This window comes from Epinephelus fuscoguttatus, linkage group LG9 (genome assembly GCF_011397635.1).
Source record: "Epinephelus fuscoguttatus linkage group LG9, E.fuscoguttatus.final_Chr_v1".
In the NCBI taxonomy this organism is placed as follows: Eukaryota; Metazoa; Chordata; class Actinopteri; order Perciformes; family Serranidae; genus Epinephelus; species Epinephelus fuscoguttatus.
Genome location: NC_064760.1, coordinates 17,287,889 through 17,310,160, shown reverse-complemented (window position 1 = coordinate 17,310,160; position 22,272 = coordinate 17,287,889). Strand labels below are relative to the sequence as shown.

At 40.7% G+C, this 22,272-nt stretch overlaps 1 protein-coding gene across 6 annotated transcripts; it reads left to right on the top strand.

Annotated features, from left to right (window-relative positions):
- Positions 1 to 700: 700 nt before the first annotated feature.
- septin6 (septin 6) lies at positions 701 to 22,111 on the top strand. 6 transcript variants are annotated; one of them, XM_049586115.1, is made up of 11 exons: positions 701 to 847; positions 2,654 to 2,768; positions 4,971 to 5,166; positions 6,814 to 7,000; positions 10,027 to 10,188; positions 11,465 to 11,561; positions 14,076 to 14,244; positions 14,441 to 14,573; positions 14,712 to 14,902; positions 16,250 to 16,296; positions 17,463 to 19,219. In XM_049586115.1, the coding sequence occupies exons 1-10, from the start codon at positions 818 to 820 to the stop codon at positions 16,251 to 16,253; spliced, it is 1,284 nt and encodes a 427-aa protein (XP_049442072.1). In that variant the 5' UTR covers positions 701 to 817; the 3' UTR covers positions 16,254 to 16,296; positions 17,463 to 19,219. The 6 variants fall into 6 exon arrangements, with proteins under 6 accessions (XP_049442072.1, XP_049442073.1, XP_049442070.1 ...); XM_049586116.1 differs by lacking the exon at positions 16,250 to 16,296 and adding an exon at positions 15,898 to 15,950; XM_049586113.1 differs by lacking the exons at positions 16,250 to 16,296; positions 17,463 to 19,219 and adding an exon at positions 20,931 to 22,111.
- Positions 22,112 to 22,272: the final 161 nt, after the last annotated feature.

The window sequence follows — 22,272 nt, the reverse complement described above, 5'->3', positions numbered from 1 at the left end:
TTTAGCCTTGGGTTGAATTGGTAAAGAGAGGTATCTGGGTCTTATTTTAACTGTCAGATTACTGCTGTATTTTTGGAACACATGTTTTTAATCGTAATGGGAAACAAACTAAAGTGAGAACATTACTTGATAATTTATTATTGGGTTTTTTTTATCTAAAAGAAAATTACATCCATCTATTACTTATGAAGGATTTTGTGGAATAACCGCAGAATAAAACAGCATGCCTCTAATTAGCTTGTGGAATTGCCTTAATTACTGTGTTACATTGCCTGTCAGTACAACCAAGATTGTATTTTCTCACAACACTATATATGTTAAAATGCTGCCATGATTATCTAATAAATGAATAATGGACCAGACACCCCTCTCCATCCATTCCTTGTGATAAAATGATTTTTTTTAAATTAAAATACTTCTTTTATTCCAAATAGAAACCGTGTGTGAGGTAAAGTTATACTCTTATCAATTTCCAATAATCTCCGTTTGTAACCTTCATTGACTGCGGCTCACTTCACACTGGACGACACCATGAACGCATCCCGTGGGGGAGCTCAGTGGGTAGAGCTCATCTTTTAATCATAAAAATTCGGAAGTTTTTTTCCCAAACACGAATTGGAGTGTATGTGGCTTTTATAATTGCCTTAAACTAAACACACACACAGAGTTATCGCCGTGTTATACAATCGTAAATTAGCCTGTTGAACAGTGGTACATTCCTACTAGGCCATCTTTCGGCGTAACTGGAACGGTGCAGCTTCCTTTGCTAACCAGAGAGAGCAGCAGAGGTTTCGTCCTCCGGCTAACAGCTACTACCATGGCGTCAACCGAGATAGCAAGGCAAGCGGTGAGTAGCCTATTTTACTCAGGATGCCATCGTCACTGCAAATACGTACCTCTTGAAATTTATTTTCTGTCCTCGATAACGGCATGTATGTATTTTAAGCTTTACGTAAGAGGCTGTATTTTGGGGTAGATTTAGGTTGGCTAGCATCCGCTTTTCGTGGTTATATCCCATCCTCAATTCAATGTAACGTCGCTAAAGAAACGGCTTCTAGTGACGGTTTGCGATTAGGAATAGGATTAAGCATTTTTAAAATCTTTTAAAGTGAGGCCCGAGGCTGATAAATCGTAGCTTTCCCTTAAATATCTTCATTCTAGTATTTTCATTTTCGTGAGCTAACGGCTGCAGATTTCCTGTGCTGATATCGCTAGCTAAAACTGACGTTACATATCAAACGAGATGGTTCTTTTACGTGTGGTGAAACGTTTTAAACACTATGTAGTAGACTGTATTAGCTCACGGTAAAGCTATAACCTATTATAGAGCCATCGGTAGGCCATTCATTCTGTACGCCCCCATTTCAGCACAGCTACGGTGCTCATTTCCGTTATGTTGTTTCATCTAAGTCCCGTTAACTTTGAGTCGGGCGTTGTCTGATGGTCAAAGAAAATATGGACAAACAGAATCCCACTAGCTACCGGCATTTAGGCTCAGCAGTTTGAGAAGTGTGTGTAAAGTTTGCCTGTATTTTTGTCTGGGGGGAAAAAGGAAGCCACTACACCCAGAAGGAGTGCTCAGAATAGCCAGGTTTTGCAGCTTGATATCCCTTTGCGGCTCAATGAATGAAAACCCGCTGTGTGTAACTTGGCTGTGACTGTCTTGAAAAGCAGGAATGGTTCCAGGAATGTTGCACTTGCAGCTGAAGAGGAAAGGCTGTTTGTCCAGTCACATTACCCCCAGTTTTCCAAATACTCCTTTCAGCTGTTTAAACCCCATTTCAACTATCCAAATAATCCACAACTGTCCGGCACCGTCAGCTTGACCAGTTATTTTAAATTGACCCTCAAACGGAATGTTTTCCTCTCAAAGCCACATTGGAAAGCAACGCTGTGTTATGTTAAGCCACATAATGGCCGGTTGGCTGAGGTTTAGCTGGTTGAGCGCTCTTGCTTTGCCATATAATCTAAATTCTTTGCTTTCCTGCACCTCTTAATGTAGACGTGGGCTGCAGAAATGAGATTCGCAGAGATGGAGATACTCACCAGCAGCCACACGCCCCCACACACATGTAACAACTGTGCTTTTACACTTTGGTGTTTTGTGTCTCTGGTCCAGAGATAGCCTGTGTACAAACAGTGTAAAAGTAGAGTGAAGGGAAGTGCAGCCAGCCAAAAATAGTGAGTTTAAGGGTTCAAGTCAGAGTGACACCACAGTCATGCACAGTGGGCTATGTTAAATGGACTCTTTGGCCCTTAAAACAGTCAGCTTTTATATATTGTCAGCGTTCTTTGCTGTTTTTGCAGCTATCTTGACAACAACAGCGACACCTTTCCATATATGTACATTGTGGTTTGTAACTGTCTCGTCGGTGGGAAGAAAGTCACAGCTCAGGAAACAGGAAGTGAGCAACATTGCACCTGAAGTCAGTCTCAAAGACGAACGTAATCGAAGATGCTGGAAAGTTTGGTAATTTCAGTGTTATTTGGTAATATAATGTTAGTTTTCAACAGGAAACCATGATCAAAATGTACTGCAGATGACAGAGAAGTGTACATGTTTACAGACGTGAGAGCATAGTGTCTTAACAAGGCATATCAATGCATAAGATGGTCGGTAGTTGATTTGTATTTGCCTGATGTTTGTTTTTAGGGTGAAGGTGCTCGTGCTGTCCCTCTGGCAGGCCATGTCGGCTTTGACAGTATGCCTGACCAGCTGGTCAACAAGTCTGTCAACCACGGATTCTGCTTTAACATCCTCTGTGTTGGTGAGTACGTCATGCGTGAAAATGCTTTTACCCTCTCTCTCTCTCCTGAGGCTAAAAGACGACTTATTTGCTTCAATGAACGTCTGGCTTTTCCACAAGATGCAAAGCACATTGCTCAGTACTTGATATGCTTAGACTGCTTTGGACCAGTCAGCAGTGGTTAACATGATGAGTAAGATGCTCTGGGTCCAGAGAGGAAGTTTAGAAATGTCTGCAGGTAGTTATGCAGTTTCAGTATGACATTATTCATTTGCATTGTGGTTAACAGAATACAAGCCTTTTGAAAGATTTGTCAGACTGTACATCTGTTTTATCGACAAAACAAGTCACTTCAGCTTCATTGAGTGCCAGGATTATTCACTCAGGTACACTCAGTTGCCAGTTTATTAGATGCACCCAGCTACAACTAATGAAATCTAATACAACAGTCCTGCAATAAACCAGAGCTTTATGGAGGGGATGAAGTTCAGTTTGCATTTAAGCTGTAATAGAGAGGCGTCAATTCAACTTTATGGTCATTTTAATGGCTGTTCTTTGTGGTGCTGTTAAAGTGTGAGAGGTGCTTCTAATATTTTTCCTTTCCATTTGCACCAGTGAGTGCTGGCTAGGACTTAAGATGTTTCAATTTTTGGCAACATTTCATCTCTGCCTGCTGCACACAAGCAATTTTTGCTTTCTGGAATCATGTAGTTTTAGCACATGAAATCCCCAAGCAGCAATGGAAATGTGTAACCAATTTGTTGGCCATCTTTTCTTCCCCTGCCTTTTGTTTGATTTTACCCATCACATCTTCTAATTTTAGAACACAGAGGAAAGGAGACACAGCATACAGACGCACAAATGTGGTGCACACCAATATGTAAACACTTTCAATCTCTGAATTCTACACTGATATTTTTGTTGATTGAATTTGTGATGATAAAGCTTCAGTTACTGGTCACAGAGCAGCGGCAAATGTCAAACGTTTCTATTTTTCTAAGACTCTGTGTGCTATCTGTTTGTCATATGATGCTATTTAGAGATCTAGAATACTACAGTCTGTGTCTGTTTGTTTAAAGCGTTTTCATCAGCGGAAATCCCTTGTGACCATTTTTTAGTGGTGTAATTTGGCATGAGTCGGTTTTAGATAAGTGTCGGATTGAAAAGTGGGAAAAGGCCAAAAACAATTTGTTTGTCATAATTTAAATAAAACCATTGTCATTGTTAATTTATATTGGTCCTAGCAGAGGGCTGACAACAGCTTTTGTTGCAAACTGTAAATGCTGTTGTGTGACTCATGAGTGCAGCATTTCACAGTCGCACAAGCATTGCTCGAGGCAAAGACATGTGATCTTTGTTTTTCATAATTTGGTTGTGGTCTAAAATTCCGAAGAGGGAATCAGAAATGTGGAGATGATTGTTTCCATTGGGGTTAAAGACAACTGATATTTCTGCACAGGGTTTTTATTATGTTATTTACGATTTCAGGAGGTTTGATTCGACCCTTCTACAGTTTGTCCCTTCATTTCTTTAAACAAGATGCCAAATTGCCTTCAGCATGAGAGACTTCTCTATAGTGACTTAAACAGAGCTTAGAAACAGGCAGAAAGACCATTGATGTGTATGTTACTGTGGATTTTGAGGGAAAGATTAGAAATATGGAACATTGTGAGATATCCTATAAAAATGGGCTATGGTGCTGAGACTGTAGGTCAGGCTGTGATGAATAAAAATAGAAGTTCTTACAGAGCGTGCTCTGTATCTGAGTCATCTGACAGCCTCCAACAGCAAATGGATGTCAGAAGACATCAGCAAATGAGCAGCTTCTTCTGCTGCTTTTGTGACTGTAAGCACTTGAAAATGATATATTTTGTCCAGAGCATCTTCAAAATGTCATATTTAATCTACTCTCACTTTAATTCGACACCTTCCTTTTAAGGCTTTATTTTTTAGTTCCATTAAATAGGCGGTGAATAAAAATGGCTGATGAGCTCAGCGAAAATGTGTCAGACGCTAAAAACTAAAATGGGACACTCAAGGAAAATCTGCAGTGTGAAGTGATAGACATTACTACGTAAGTGGAGGTGAAGAGGACAATTCAGTGTGACTGAAAACACGCCATTGATTTAAATTACATAATCAACAAGGCAATAGCTGACTGAGCACAAGATCAAGGTTTTATAGGATCCCATTAACATGATGTATTGTCTCTGTGTCGTCTAGGCGAGACGGGTCTGGGGAAGTCCACCCTCATGGACACGTTGTTCAACACCAAGTTTGAAGGTGAGCCCACTCAGCACAACCAGCCAGGAGTCACGCTCAAGTCCAACACCTACGAGCTCCAGGAGAGTAACGTGCGCCTCAAACTCACTGTCGTCAACACCGTGGGCTTTGGAGACCAGATCAATAAAGAGGACAGGTAAACAAGTCTGGATAACTGCCATTTCTTTAACAGACAGAAAGGTCTGATATCAGAAAACTGGTTTCTTTCATACAGTTCTATTTTTGCTGGCAGGCTCTGTCTTTGTGAGCAACACCAGAAATCCACACTTGATTGTGCACACAACATTTCTGACGAACAATGACTCTGTCAGAGCTCTGAGCCTTTTGGGAGCTTGGGTTTCATTCAGGATCAGGACTGAATGAAACCGTACCCGCAGGATTTGGAATCAAGTCTCCATCTGGGGTTTTCTGAGAACGTTCATAGTATCGAGTTTTACAAACAGAAATCAGATGTAGATGCTTTTTTCCCCCCTTCTTTTTCATTGGTGAAGCTCAGTGCACATCAGGTTGAAATGTCTTTCTGTAGTATGTGTCCTTTTCATGTTTGCATGCAATGCTGAAATAATCTTTGTATTAGTCTGTTGGTTGAAAATTAATAACAATTTAAAAAATCTATTTGTTATTCTAATCATTCAATTAAGTCAAGATGAAATGAAAAATGCCTTTTCAACCCTCTTAGATCACATCTCCACCCATATTATACACCTATTTAACAATATATGGGAAAAATTACAAAGATGAATTTCTTTGTTTTCTTATAACAAAATCTGATCATGTTTTCTCTTGTAAAATAAAATATGGCACATGTTTACATATTCTAATGCCAGCCAATTTGAACCAATTATATCATGACATCCACCCATCAATCAATCTGCAACTTTTAGCCTCACAGAGCAAAGATCAAGTTAGCTAGCTAGCAACAACATGCTACACTGGTGTCTTCGTTTCCCCAAAATACTGTGGTTACTGCACCTCAGGCTAGAATGTATTCACTTTTAAGGAAAGTGATAAATGTGACAGCTTCAGATTACGCGCTGCTTCAGCAGCTCACGTTAATGGAGCATACAGTGGACGTGCTGTCCATTCAGCATCACACCGTCAGCCCTTCACGGTTATGAAACGCCCACTTTTCAACAATCTAATCAGGGTCCTCCCAACGTTATATCCTGCCCGTCTATCCTGTTTTACTTGGAAATGCATCACAGTGCTGAAGTTAGATACTCTCAAAATGTTGTTTCATCTGTACTTCAAATAAAATACTAAACATTTGGAAATTAAACCCTCTCAAATGGATGCAACCCTTGAAGGTGGGATCTTAAGGCCAGACTGAGACGTCACCTTCTCCTCACATGAGGTGGTCTATCCTCACAGAGACCGAAACTGATGATGGATTGCATCAGCTTGTTAAGTTTACCAGGAAGTTGCTCTCAAATGAATGAAGTATATATGCAGTGACTCTTTCACTGGTTTAGTTTAAGTGATGTTTTTACTGGTGATGACCAGCTGAATACTAATACCTTGTAAAAACACATAATTGGTACATAATATTTCTCAGCTTCAGGAGTTGATGAGGGTGACCTGAATGCTTCATTAAGCAATTTAAACTTCACAATGGATTATGAGGATAAGGGCCCCACAACATACTTTGTCTTTGTTTTCCAAATTGTGTCTACATCCAGCCAGAGTTCACCTTTTTATATGCTGTAATGGTGTGACATAATTTCTGAACAGGACAGGTGCTAAGATGCTTAAATCACCTCCTTGTTTCTCCGTTTTCTGACAGCTACAAGTCAATCGTGGAGTTCATCGATGCCCAGTTTGAAGCATATCTACAAGAGGAGCTGAAAATCAAGCGCACGCTACACAGCTACCACGACACCCGCATCCACGCATGCCTTTACTTTATAGCTCCAACAGGACACTCGCTCAAGTCCCTGGACTTGGTGACCATGAAGAAACTCGATAGCAAGGTGAGCTTTACTTCACTTCATCAGCCAGAAGCCATTTGTTTGTCTCAGAGTTTCCAGTAGAATTTCTTTTGTTGTGTGTAGGGCTGCCACTAAGGATTATTTTTATTGTCGACTAATCTGTCGATTATTTCTTCGATTAGTCGACTAATCATTTCATCGAAAAATGTGTTAAAATGTTGAAAAATGTCGGTCTGTCTCTCACAAACCCCAAAATTACATCATCTAATGTCTTGTTTCTTAGTCACGCCAAAGGGTTTTACTTCACCGTCATGGGAGAGTGTGTAAAGCTGCCAATATTTGACCGTAAGAAGCTGCAGTAAGAGTATTTTGGGGTACTTTTATGGTACTTTTCTATGAAACATGACTCAAACCGATTAGTCAACTACTAAAATAGTCATCGATTATTTTAATAGTCGATTAGTCATCGATTAGTCGACTAATCGTGGCAGCCCTAGTTGTTTGTTTGTAAGCTGGGGATCATTTGTTCATTCAGTGACCCACTTTCAGCTCTGAGTGTTTTCCATCAGTTCCGGATCAATTCCAGTGAGTGTTAGGCTTAATTAGGGCTCTGTTAAAGTTCCTCTCCTGGCATTGATTAAACCCCTAAACACTCGTCTCTGTTCATCACAATTACACATATGGAAGTTTTTCCTACGAAAAAAAACCCTTCGTACCTTAAAATGGCTTAGATGGAACTCTACAACTTGGTCACATTTAGTATTTCAGCCATTGCAGCTCGAGTATACCTGCTCATCACTCTCTATCACATTGGAAATGTAACGGTAATACATAGCATGGGCTTACAACTTGACTACGTTATCAAATGGCTGATAATGTGTTGCCAATGCTAGATAAACTTTGCTCCACCAGCTCTGACAAATTGAAATTAACTTGAAAAATACTTAGGGCTACGATCTAAAAGTCAAAGATTTGACTCATCAGTCAGAAACCCCCTCGGTCGACTGAGGCTCTTCAGGTTGAGCAGGTTTCTTTTCTGTCAGTCAATGTAATACAGTGTACTTCTGGGGTAAGTTTGGGTCCTCAGATTTAGCCGCAGAGTGAGTGCTCCTTGCTTTCACACTGCTCTCTGGCTGCCTGGAGGAAGACAGGCTTTGCACTGTTAGGCTCTGAGATAATGTTTTGTTCTGCCCTCTGCTTAGAAGTGGTGACTTTACAGCTCACAGCAACTTGATATGATACAGTCTCTAGTTTTTGTTTATTATACAGTGAAATGTTGTTTCACATTTCCAATCTGTTGTTAGCATAGTTAGCACGTATTAGCTTGGAGGGCTACGTTGCTGTCACCCTGAACGTCCTGCCAAACCTTCCTCAAACTTTCAAACTTTGTATGGAAACAATGAAACAAATAGATGAATATTCGTATTGAACAGCCAAATCTGATTCGACTGACAAAATTCTGAGCTGGATACAGCCCTAAAAATACTGATTCCTAGCTACACCTGGCTTCCTCCTTGTTTCATCATAGCATTTTGCTAATGATATTGGACGCTCCACCCAGAAAGTTGACAGGTCATGATGACTGTCATTGGTACACTACAGCTCAGAGGTGGAAATGCTGAGCCATGGCGTTGACTGCTTATTTCGCTCATGATATGTCTTGTAACATATAACAAACACCATATGGACCTGTTAACATGTCCATGTGGTGTTGAAAACTTGATTTTCATTGGATGGAGGGCTTTAATATAAAAACATCATACAACAATCGTCATTAGCAATCCTGCAAGATTCACAAATCTAATAGCCATCGTGTTTGTATTGTTTTTTAGTGTTGCAAAGACAGGATAACTGATATGATGCTTACGAACATGACTAGACTTACTGTAGCACGTCACAGACATACTGTAGGTAAATCCTTTGGCACTGCATTGTTGTTTGCAGCATCTGATCTATCTGCTGTAGTCACGGGCCATAAACCTTTTCTAGGCCATCTGCCTGCATGCAGATTGGCTCTGGTCTTGTTACTGCGTCGGTGTAGGTCAGCTGTGAAATGCAGTCAGCTCAGTGACTCCAGCCTCGTTTTTTTTATGTGAGGGCCTTTCCACAGTAGCTGATTTGCATGGACCTCCTGGCTTTTGTACAAAGAGTCGGCTCAGTGTTTGCCAGAGCAGCTGTACCCTCTGGCAAACGCTCACACCAACGTGATGCAGAGCAGAGCCTCCTCTCTGTTTACACATTCACCTGGGGGGGTGTTCAAACAATACTCTGCTGAAGTGTCCATGAGCAAGACGTTAAGCCCTCACCAGACAGTAAAGTATTACTCGTTCACATGACCCTGAGGGTGCCCTGCCGTTAGTTAAAGGGGCCCCCATTTGGAGAGCAAATAATTTGGGATCGTGTAGGCGACAGGGTTTGTAGAAAATAGTTGTGTGGGAGTGGGAGTGGAAGTCACATTTTTCACCAGCCAGTTGTGAGTGCATGTATAAGAATGACCCTGCCTGTTCTTCCCTTGTTTGGATAACACGAATAGCTTAAGTGCTACTGAAATCATTTGAGTCAGACTATTAACACCATGTTTGGAGAGTGATGTGGAGCAGAAGATGGAGGCCCGCTGCTCCCTTTGCAGCTTTTACTATTTTTATCTCTGAGCTTAGGAATGTGTAATTGTTTGCGATACACAAAGGCCTGGGGCTAGAGAGAGGTACAGTGACGTGTTGAAATGATTAGGAGAGCATGAGTTACTCAGTACTCAGTACTCAGTCCTTAATGAAACTGCTTAAAAATTTACAATCCTAGGCAACCTGTGATTGGAAGGGACATAACAGAATAAGGTAAAGGTAGATTTTATTCAGCTACTAAACCTGAATGTTGTTCAGTTGGAGCTACTACTTATTGGCTTGTAATGTCTTTAACATTTTGATCAACTCATTTCCAAATTTAAACTACGTAAATGTTGTCAGGAAGCTTTTAAACAGATTCAGTTTTAGCAGCATATCTGAAAGCATGGTGTGCACCTTGTCATTGTTTTTTTAGCCTACATTAAACCTCTCATTTCTCATCTGCAGGTCAACATTATCCCAATCGTTGCCAAGTCGGACGCCATCTCCAAGAGTGAGCTGGCCAAGTTCAAAATCAAAATCACCAGTGAGCTGGTCAGCAACGGAGTCCAGATCTACCAGTTCCCCACTGATGACGAGTCAGTGGCAGAGATAAACTCCACCATGAACGTGAGCATCACAACTACTTTTTTTATTTACACAGGGTTCCCGCAGATCAGTAAAAAGTCTTAAATAACATTGAAGTCATGAAGCTAAAAATAAGGCCTTCATTGGTATTAAAATGTTTTAAACCAATCTTTCAAACGTCTTAAATGCCAAGATGTGAGATGTAGGATTTTATTGGTACAAGACAACACATACAAGGCCCTGTATTTGGTGCAAAATGGTTTTCAAACTTGGCATGATGGGAGTCAAGGCAGTGGAATCCCACATGCAGAGTGAGAAATACAAAATCGCCAGGAACACTTGCCAACAAACACCAGGTATTTCCCAGTTCTGTTCTACCCCCTTCTTTTGGCAAAATTTCCGCTAACCCAAAGTATTTGATGTCAGTTCATATGTTTTTTTTCTTCAGTTTCTGGTATTGTAAAATTGGTCTTATATTTCATACCACTTTGCGTTAAGAAAATCTTAAATCTATCTTGCTTTAAGCTGTAGAAACCCTGCTGCATCACATGCTTTTACACAGAATATGTTATTTAGTTCACATTAGAGATGTCGTGTAAGGTCATGTTTGTCAGACTTAAACTTCAATTTTATCTCAAGGAAGCACATTGTAATACGCAACACATTTCTTGTAAGTTTTAACACAAATTCTGTTATGTGTTACCGGAAGATGTGATGTAGAATCAGGACAGGCATAGTCTGTGTCTGCTGAGACAGTCAGGATGCCGCCCCATGCAGGGAGGAGTGTGTTCAGGGGAGCACATTCAGCCAGCTCACTCTGCAGGAAGCCGGCAGTGTGGGAAAGGGCCTGTGCTCACTGACAGATGAGCCAAGCGGCTCACTCAGCTGTTTATGAGGTCTGATCTGTGGAAATGCCTGAACTCACCCTAAATGACTGTGTTAGACCGTTGCCTCTGGGCTATTGTTGTACAGTCTGACCACGACTCTGTTCTGATGAAAATGTCATACATCTTCCTGTCAGAGCTGCTTCTTGGTGTCTGTGAAAATTGGCCCTTAATGGTCAGGTCACGTAATGAACACAGCACATTTTCCTCTCTTTTCTCAGTCATGTTGACACTGTTTAGAAACGTATACTTAGCATTTGTGAATGAGATAGTTGCAGTAATTCTCTCTGATTTGTGAGTAATGACATGTTAGCAGAGCTGCAGCATGTATGTACAAATTTATCAGTGGTTTCTGATGAGAATTGAGTTGAATCAGCACAGCTCTCAGGCATGTTTCACAGTATACCAATGCGGCTTTCCCCTCTGCTCCACAGAGCCATTTGCCTTTTGCTGTGGTGGGGAGCACAGAGGAAGTAAAGATTGGGAACAAGATGGTGAAGGCCCGGCAGTACCCCTGGGGAACGGTTCAGGGTAAGCCTAGGTCACATCCTACACAGGAAATGAGAGTGTGCTCCCTCTCGTCAGAGCTGCCGCAGCTACTCCCTCCCCCATCATAGTCCTCCTAAGCTCCGACAGCTGCTGCAAACTCGTTGATAACCTGTTATATAACCTCATTTAGCAGCGGCACCCTCTCTGCCATCACACTGTGTTAGAGCTGCAGCAGCTCTTGGTGCCTACAGATTTTTATGTCACTAACAGTGTTTTAATTGATTTGATCAATCCATAATTGAGTCTTTGCAATGTGTTGCAAATACATCACAAGTAGATTGATAGTTAAACTGAAATGTGTGGCAAAGCTCATGTTTCACTGATCGGCTCTTTAGCGATTTGATACTATTCTAAAACATTTTAACAGTTATCAGAATAGTTGCAGTTTCATGTTATGCAGACTGACTAATCAATCTCTAGTACTGTGTTCCAGCAAATTGGATTTAAAATGTATTGTTGCCCACAAGGTTGACTGTCATTTGCTTTAGCTGTGTTTACATCCACATCCAATGATCCGTGTAGAAATCAAAGCCCTTTTTATACACAACACTGGAGGGTGAATCAGGCTACGGTTTCTACACTGTTTACCCAATATGGATGTGAACACAGTCAAACAGCCCCGTCAGCACTTTAACCTCAAAGCCATTGTTTCATCTAAAATTCAATGTGTTGAGTTACAGCCAAAACAATGAAAAACATATCACTGTCCTAACGCTTACAGGCTGCACTGACTGTATTATATTTCTGGCCAGGGGCTTTATCTGACATTGTTTATCAAAGGCCGGCAGTGTGCGTGCATACTCACATGATGCCACATGGTCTGTGGGAGTGTGGTGAGTGTGGTGCTCTGCCCAATAACAAAATCAATAGAGGAACCACAGGACATGAACACTGCTCTTTTCTGTTCTTCGTGTACAGGTACTGTTGGTAGCACTGGGTCTTTGAAATACTCTCCTTGTTTAATACATGAGACTATTGCTGTTAGTTAACATAAACCGTAAAGTTGGGGTAGGCTTTCTTGTGTCATTGGGGAAAGAAGTCCAAACTTTGAGCATATTGTGATTCAAGAGGTCTGAGAGAACACTAGACTTCAGCACATCCTTGTGGCTCTTTTTACAGGAAAAAGTCTAGCCCATGGCAGGAAAGTTTGGCCAATCACAGGTCATTTCAGAGAGAGGGCTGTTAGATAAGGTGCACATTCAGATAGTGAAAGCCTGATTCACTGGTGGTAAATCCTGCAGAAAATGTTGCTATCCCTGCATTGGCAACACGCTGCAAAGCAACTAGGGATGTCAGTTTTGGTTAATATTGCTTTTGATAGCCTGACACCCATCAACCAGTAACTAACCGGTTAATTTAATAACTAAATAATGTGAAATAAGAGAGGCCTTTCCTTTTAGTGTAGTTAGTGTAATTAGTCATTTTGTGCTGCAAAACCTTTTTACCATTGTTGACTATGTTAGTCCCACTAGTTGTGCTGACACAGCTAATGGTGCTAACAGAGCTAACAATGATGCTAAAGTTGCTTTGTGGCTTGAATTTGAGCCACTTACTCATTGGGTCAACGTGGGGAGCGACCACCGAGTGAGCAGAATATTTCCACAGCAACTCTGTCATGTCGGGATGGTGTTACTAGCAGCTGAAACATAGCAGTGGGCACTATGTTTCAGCATGTTGACGCAGCTACGTGACTGGCTGTCTCCCACCAGATCCAGGTGGTGCGCAGTGCAGTAAACTGAAGATTACCTGAATTAACCTACAAACAAACACGTGTAACCAGTCAAAAATATTCTTTGCTATTAATTTGTTAACAGTTAACCACTGACATCTCTAGAAGCAACACAAAAAAGGAGGACGGACCTATTAAAAAGAGATTCTAAATGAGTGTCATATATAGGCAAAGCAATATAAGCAAAGTGTTTCAAAGATCTAGAGAAAATGTTGCTAAAACTTGAGCCTTTTGTTAACTGGAGCCAAAGGCTCACAGCTGCAGCAAATTCAGGTTCATGTTAAGATAGTTAGCAAGAGCGTTGAATCACAGTGTCAGCTCAAAGGGCTTTACATGCCCACAAGTTTGCAAAGAAAACAGGACAGTAATTCTTTTAGAAAGGCTGCTATATAACGGCATCACAATCAGAATGATGGACAGGTTACTGTATAAAATGTGTACATATCTTCTTGTTCATCTGGTTTGAGAGGCGTTGGACTGAGAGTGGAAAACTGAGAGTGGAGAGCTGCAGGAGGATTGTATTCTTGTATTTGTATTTTATCTCACTAGGTTTTTTAGGAATTGTGTGTTTGTGTGTTGTGTTGTGTTGTTTGTTGTATGAGCAACGTCTAAGACGATTTTCTGTCACGACAGACAATAAAGCTTTTGTGATTCTGATTCTGATTCTCAAACTATGGCTTTTTTGCCTTTGTCCAAAAAAAACCTACCTATCCTGGCTTGTGTCGGGTAAAACATTCATATGTCACTATGATGTTTGTCTCTCACAGTGGAGAATGAGAATCACTGCGATTTCGTCAAACTGCGTGAAATGCTCATCAGAGTTAACATGGAGGACCTGCGAGAGCAGACTCACACGCGTCATTATGAGCTCTACCGCCGATGCAAACTCGAGGAGATGGGCTTTAAAGACACAGACCCTGACAGCAAGCCCTTCAGGTAGTAGACCAGCTAGGTTTTCTTTGATCATGTGGCTCTCCACCTACATCTGCTTGTTCCTACTCTGCTCTCTCACTTTGCATTTTTCTACTTCCATGTAAGCCCTTTATTTTTTGTTAGAGTGCACCAGTTTGAGTTTGTGTTTTGTGCAGTGCACAGTTCATAATTAATTTGTGTTCCCTTTTTCCTGTGCTAGTCTGCAGGAGACGTACGAAGCAAAGAGGAACGAGTTCATGGGTGAGCTGCAGAAGAAAGAAGAGGAAATGAGGCAAATGTTCGTCCAAAGAGTCAAAGAGAAGGAGGCTGAGCTCAAAGAAGCAGAGAAAGAGGTACTGTCCTCAAACTTTGATCTGACACCATCCTGAAATCCTGAAACATCATGTGCTTCACTTGTTCAAGGAAGCTTCCACTCTTGTCTTGAATAATACACAGCATTGTTGTTGTTTTTTTCTGTCACTGGCACATAGTTGCACGAGAAGTTCGACCGTCTGAAGAAGCTCCACCAGGATGAGAAAAAGAAACTGGAGGAGAAGAAGAAGTCCCTGGACGATGAGCTCAACATGTTCAAACAGAAAAAGACTGCTGCAGAGCTCTTGCAGAACCAAGCCCAGCAGGCAGGGGGCTCCACCACACTCAAGAGGGACAAAGAGAGGAAAAAGTAAGTATTGTTCTCTTCCTCCTGTGCCTTCCTTACATCTGTCCTGACATCTTAGGTGCAGGAGACGAGCTCCAGTTGTGTAAGGACTGGAAAAGTCTGGATACTTTGAGGCTGGGAGGAACAAGGCCACATATTATTACACTGACATTTCAGGATGTAGATAATTTGCCAAATGAGTGCATGAATATTATTGCCGATGTGTGAGAAGTTGTTTGTAAAGCCTTTGGGGTCCTTATATTGTGCATTAGTCTAAAATGTGTAGCTGTATTCTGATAAAAGTGCAAATTCCTTGAGCCTTTACGCTGCTTTGTGCACATGTGCTGCAGACAGAACTTAATCTTCGTCTGTCCCACTAATATCAAGCACTTAATGGTTTCTCTGTCACCACTTGTTAATAATCTGCCTAATATTTAATGCGTAGAGTAGTGAAAGGCTCCGGCTAAGCCTCAGACTTCTCTCTGCTCTAGTGTACCCTCTGTACATTATGTTCAACGCTAAATTCCATGCTCAAAGAGCTGACCAGAATTATAATTTATGACCAAAGGGGGGAATTACGAGGAGCAGAGAGGGGGAGAGACTGGTGACAATGAGTCGCTGTCCTCATCTAAATAGATCTAACAGATTTGTGCAAATAACTATATTTCAACTCTGTTAACAGTCATTGGACAGTCTCATTAACTTGAAAGTGAGCTGATGATTAAGGATCAGAGTTCATATTGTTACAGTTGCGTCATGGAAACTACTAAATCGTCCCTCACAGTGGCCACTCCTCTGGTTTTAATGAACCGACAGTATGAACTCTCAGTTTTCCATATTTGTTTTTCCTCACATGGTTAATATAAATGGTTTCTTTAAATAATTAGTGTATGTGACTGTTCTCCACAACATGTTTCAGACAGCGTTTGAAGCCAGATGTGTTCTCATATGGTTGTAGCGTGCTGTTGACATTGTTGGTCCCTTCATGTTGGTAATCAACTCCTGGTTTTGTGTTGAAGCTGATGTGACGCCGTGCCTGTTAGAAAAGGAAGAAGACACTTGCACTGAGAAGGTTCTTGTTGCTTTATTTTTTTCCTTCCTTGTTAATTTATTTTCTTCACAGCCACTTATTCTCTTTATGAGCTCTGCCTGGAAAGTTCCTCTTCCCAAAAAGGGGCAGCTGTGCAACTTTTGTCTGTGGGTCACTGATTAAAACTGACTAGAGAGGTCTTGCACACGTTAATGTTTGTATCTGTCGGTGTTTTCTTCAGTTCCCAGACGACACTGTGATTGATCTCTGCTTGTTGTGTAGATGTGAATCTGTCCTGTGAGTGCATGTGTCACCTATGTTGCATCCATAATGTTTTCCAGTTAACTCCTCCCACACTTGCTGCATGCTGCATGGGGCATCTCTTCTGGTAAGACACCACCAACGATCTAAAAATACAACTATGAAAAAATATAAATGAGGTTTATACTTTTAATATGTGACATGTACATGAAAAAGGATCACTGCCAAATACAATAAATAAATAAATCGTTGCTAAAAAAGGGTAGATCAAAGAACCGAAAATGTTTCTCCGCTGCCTATTGTCTGGAGATTTAATCTGTTCTGTGGATACTCTCCATTTTTGTCCTTCATTGAATGTGACATCCTGCTCCTCACCTAAATATAGAACAGGCTGCATCTCCACATTAGACTTTAACAAAAATCAATGAACCTTTCAAAGCTGTTTGAATATTATCAAAATTAACATGCATTTAATTTGCTCTTTAAAGTTATGTTAGATAGTGGTAATTGGGCACAGGCATTCAGATATTCACAGGGCTACAGTATATCATTGCTAACATCTGTGTCGATCATATCCTTGAGCTGGCAGTGTTTACTGTCCTTGCGCCAGCTTCTAAATCAACCAGTTTATTAGCTCCCCACACACCCATTTGATATACTGCCCCATCTGCCTCCCTAAATCCACAACAGTCTCTTTTTTGTGGCTCTACTTCCCCACCCGGCCTTGCGATCGCACAAAGAGCCATTCAAGGCTGAACTGAGACTAACAGGTCACACCAGAACAGCAACCAGCCTCGGGGCTCGTCTCTGTTTGTAGAGATGACATGTTTTGTTGATCTCACAGCCATATGACGACCCCCTCCGCCCACCCCTCCCTCTTGAGTGGATACAAGAGCCAAATCCACAGAGGGAGATGTTGTTGAGACTCAACCGCTGGGGAGGGTGGAATTGAACCAAGACATCTGTCTCACAATCTGTAAACTCCTCAAGCAGCTCAGGACTGTTAAAATAGATGAAAACAAGCTGCTGTTCGATGAGTACAATCAGACACATTGTTTAAAGCTCAGGGGCGGGACAAAATTTCTTCTTCTGATGACACAAAATACACGACTGTACTTGCACCCTAACCTCTGTACACTCAAACCTCTTTGAGTTGCCTTGAAAGCACGATCTCCTCTAAATGTCATGTGGTCACTAATGTTAATGTGATGTCACCCATGTGAAACAGTGTGTGTCGTGATGATGTTTTAACTCAAAAGAAAGCAATAACAGCCCCTTCTCTCTCATTTCCAGCTTAGGATTCCTGTAGAAAAAGTGCTCCCTTGTGGCCATCCTGCTGTGAATGAGTTTCCACCCCATCATCCTTTTTACAGTACCCCTTCCCCACCTTCACCTTCACCCAACCCCCATAATTCAACCCTCCACATGCCCCTCCCTGCTCTCTGGAAGACGCTGGGCATTGCTATCAGTTTGACATCACTTTTTTTTTTTTTTTTTTTTGCTGAATGATGCTTGTCTGTTATATGATTTGTACAAGCAATTATTCGGCTTGTCTTTTTATACGAATTTACAAAATAATGCATTCCATGTTTGTTTTGTATTCAGTGCTTAATTGCATGACGGAGTGAGCTTTTTTGAATATTAACATACATGACTACTGTTGTGATGGGCAGAAATGTGTTGAGGGTAAAGTGAAACACGCATCAGACGGTGGGACTTGAAGATGTTTGTGTGGTTTGCAGTAGATTACAGAGAAAACAGAATTAAGACATCTGAGGATTGGATTAAGTTAATGTTGACCCATCTTCAGATTAAAGAACAGCAATCGACTTTGTCTGTTTCAGTGTTACAAACTCTATTCAGTAGCTGTTTCTGAAATATCTACTTACCTTGACAATGTTAACAACAACGTACTTGTTAGTAATTAGTCATTGAGCTTGGGCTCGGGGTAGGGATAATTATAATCCTTAAGATTTCAGTCCTGGTTTATTTTAGCAACACCCGCAGGTGCCAACTTCAAAGAACTAGCGGCAACGAAAGCCGACTGCTGCATCACCTGTGTCTCGGCCAAAATATTCCACATAAACATGACGCAAAGACGACGAGCCTGAACGTTCTGCACTTGCGTGAGAGGAAATAACTCTTTATACCAGCAGATGGGGAAAAAGGGAAGGGAAACTGGAAGGCCATCTCAATGCTAGTTAGCCAGTTAGCACATTAACAACACAATCCAATGTTGAAAGACTTTAGCTGTTTGTTTACTTTCCTCACTTCCGTTTCTCTTCTCGTGCACTGAGCTGAACTGCCAATCAGAGTGATTTCATTCGCCAACGGACTCTGTTGTCTATGACGCTGGTTCAACATGCTGAATCGGCTAAAACAAAGCCAAGGTGGGCTAATGAAGGGGCAATGGTGTGGGACGTACCGCAAAAACTAGGGCAAAAGACGCTCACTGACGGACCAACAACGACTGACGGCCAACTATCGGCTTGGTGTGTCAGGGCCTTGCTTAGCAGCTGCTTTGTCAGAAATACAACAGACGAGCAACTGGTGTATGTTTACAGCCAAGACAAAAGAAACTCACACTGTCAGCCAAACACTTTTTTTAGTAGTGTGATGAGTATACACACGGTGCGAGTTACTCAGTTTACCTTAATTTGTCAAATGGTGCTAATAAATGACAGTGGCCTTCTTTTGTATACACATTTTTGATCAGCGGTCTTTGTTAGCGCTAATCGTAGTGACGAGTACATTGCATTTCCTGTGACTGCATCACAATAAAAGCACCATGTGTTTCGCCAGTTGAATGCTTTTATTGTGTAGCAGTAGGAAAAGAAGAAGTACCAGTAATTTAATACAGATTTGGGGTATTATTTATAACTGTTGTGTACACACAAAACAAGGCCTGAAAGAGGCGTACGCCACCTACCACGCAAAGTTGTGATCTATAAAAAAAAAAACACCTTGATGTGTGCACCTGTATGGAAACTCTGGCGCCTTTTTCCGCTTTTGTCTGCACATACAATTTTAGTAGTGTTTTATAAACGAGAACCCTGATCCGGCTGTGTGAGAGGGAACAGTAAACAGTGAGTCTGATATTGTTGATTTTTAATGACAGTAACACTGGATAACACGCATCTTTTCCCCATAATCCCTTGTCCATCTAAGGGCAAAATGAATCCACCTCAGGAATGGCGGACCCTGCCACCAACAATGTAGACTATTATTACAGAATATAGATGCATTCAGTGACTATTTCAGGAAAAAATGCAGACCATAAATAAGATCAAAAAGGAGATTTTATTTTTTAATGAAAATCTGAAATACAGCTTTAAAGGTCCTACTGGTTATCACCTCTGCCGTGTATGTACCAGACTTCCAAAACAGTATGAATTTATTTAATCTGTTTAGTATTTTTGTCCCTCTGCTGATGCTGTTTCACTTTATCCAGATGCATGAGTAGTTGTGAGCCTAATCTCTTTGCCACTTCTCCCATACCTCGTTCATTGTCATGTGTCATGTGCATACCTGTATTAGCTTTCACATTTGCACTTTTTTTTTATACACAAATGTGATGTTTTTTAAGTATATATATATGTGTATTAATGTTGTCAGTGCAATTGTAACTTTCTTTTTTATTTTACTTATTATGAAGGCACATTTGAAAGTCAATCACCATCATGTCCGTGGTCCTGCAGGGACCGGTGTTGTTTTGTATCAATGTTAAACATAAAAGAATTATTATCTCAAAAGAAAATAAAGGCCAATTTTTCACCAAATATTACAACTGTGGCCATAATCATTGTGTATGACTAATATTGCTCTAAATCAGGAGATTAGATGAAAGTTTAATAACTCCAAATGGGGACAGTGGGTTTGCTTGACTTGAACAGTGAAGGAATGTCGATGCCAGTACATGTCGCTTTCTATTGACCTCAGTTATTCCTTGTTTTAACGCTGCCCAAAGGTTCAAGGTTGTTTAATTGTCTTTAAAAAGAGAAAACTGTCTTGGATTCCAGACACTGCTGCATGACAACATATTCCACATGACACAAGTGTCAAAATACATCAAGTCAAAGAGCCATTCCCTCCTCCTAATCCTCAGCTCACTGGTCTGTGTGGTGTCACTTTCCTTTGCAGTAATCCCTGGCTCTGCACTGAGTAGGTCCTCAGCCCTCAAGCTTTGCTAAGGGACCAGCCTTTGTGGGTACTGAGTACCTCAAATGTGACCAGAGGCTTTGTGGACCCCGTCCTTCAGGGTTTCTTAATCATTACCTGCTCTGCTATAATATGATTAATGTGTATCCGTTTGTCACCGCAGCTCTAACCTCAGCTTTCTAATTCTTGCTGTGTTTTTGCCTCCGCTTGTATTTATGTGGTTTTTTTTTTTTGTACGCTGTGACTAACACCTTTTCCACGTGGTGGATATTACATGCGCACTTGTTCATTTGTTGTCAAAGTTGGATTGTTATTAACATTTTTTCACACCTAAACGGACCACAGACGAGAAGACAATCACTTTAATTAATTCACTGTTTGAAAATCATCAGCGGGCACAATATAATCTAATGATTTCATGCTTAATGTGTTGTTTGAAAATGATCCCAGGGATGTTACCAGCTACTTTTATATGTATAATCATCAAATCTATTTTCTACCTGATACCAGATGCACCTCTAAACCTCAGGCTTGTCTTTTTTGTAAACGTCTCTGCTTTGCCACCTCTCTAACTGCTGGCTTTCTCTCTCTTTGTCTCTTTAGCTTCTTTTAATCTGTCTTGACCAACTGAAGAGGGGATGTTTGCAGCTTCAGCAAGAACTAAGCACCCTTTACCTCCTCCCGTTTTTTCTCGCTGTCTCAACCCCTTTTTTTTATTCTTCCCATTGCATCTCTTTTCATTGATTATGGCCTTATGTGGACTCGCATGGTATTTCTGACCACCTAGTGAAGCTCTAAAGCATGCAGGTTGGGAACCGGGCACAGTTTAAATCTGCTGTTATGTCTTAATGTAAATAAAGAGACTTCTGTAGTTACTAGGGAGTCATCATCAGTTGGGGTTGCAGGACTCACAGGTGAAATCATTATTTGATCTTTACTTGAAACTAAATTTGCAATGACCTGCACTATGCACTCATCTTTTTAACAGGATTCTTAATACAAAGCGCACATTAAGATAAAACTGAAACACTGAGGCTTGCTGATTAAAAAAACACTCATAAAGGACGGAAGCATTTAATGCACAACACATAATAAAAACCTCCTGCTGTCAGGTTTTTTTCTCAACATTAAAATTAAATTTAGAGTCCTAATCATGCAAAAGCCAAAGCAATATTTCTACTTAGCACTTCATCTTAAGGTGCCCATGTTTACATGTCACTGTTTAATACCATGGAGGTCACATGTCATGGCCTTTTATTACACATTGTGCTTTAATATTCACCAGCCTATTCTATATATTTTTTTGCATGCATCTTTTTATTTCATTACCGCTGTGATCTTTGAACCTGCTTGATTTTATCCCCCTAATAACTTTACAGTCTATTTCATCTTCATCACTGTTTTCTTCAAATGGTGCATATTATTAATGTATATTTGCTCTGTCCTATGATTTCAGCTCCCTTTTTGCCAAATATTAGTATAAGATGGAGTTGGACTGAATCCCAGTTAGGAGTATGAAGAAAAAAAAAGATACTCATGCATTTGTATAATTTATAAGGATATATTTTGTGTATTGAAGTGGAGACCTGTTGTTTATTACCTATGACCTTTGGACGTGACTCTGAGTGTAAAGTAACATTTTGGTGTCAGAAAATGCCATACATTTTTCTAGTATCAGTCATCACCTCTTGTAGTCAGAAACTCTCCCACACTACAAATAATTAAATATCTTACTTTAGTTTGATTCCATTGATGTACATTTTCAATAAAAAATATGATCCGAACATGTTAAGCTTTTGTCATTTATTTACAGTGTTTGAATCTCATGGTTACCCCAACTAATGTATTTTGGAGATAGCACTGTTTTTATGGGCTGTAAATAAAAATAAAAATGAAAATAAAATAAAAATACATCTCATTTACTGTGCAATTTTGAGGCACTTGT

What these genes read in the sequence shown, in the direction of transcription:
- septin6 (XM_049586111.1), top strand. Translation starts at nt 818, where the DNA reads ATGGCGTCAACCGAGATAGCAAGGCAAGCG. An exon ending in CCCCTGGGGAACGGTTCAGG is followed by an intron (nt 11,562 to 14,075) that starts GTAAGCCTAGGT and finishes TGTCTCTCACAG; the next exon opens with TGGAGAATGAGAATCACTGC. An exon ending in CCTGACAGCAAGCCCTTCAG is followed by an intron (nt 14,245 to 14,440) that starts GTAGTAGACCAG and finishes TTCCTGTGCTAG; the next exon opens with TCTGCAGGAGACGTACGAAG.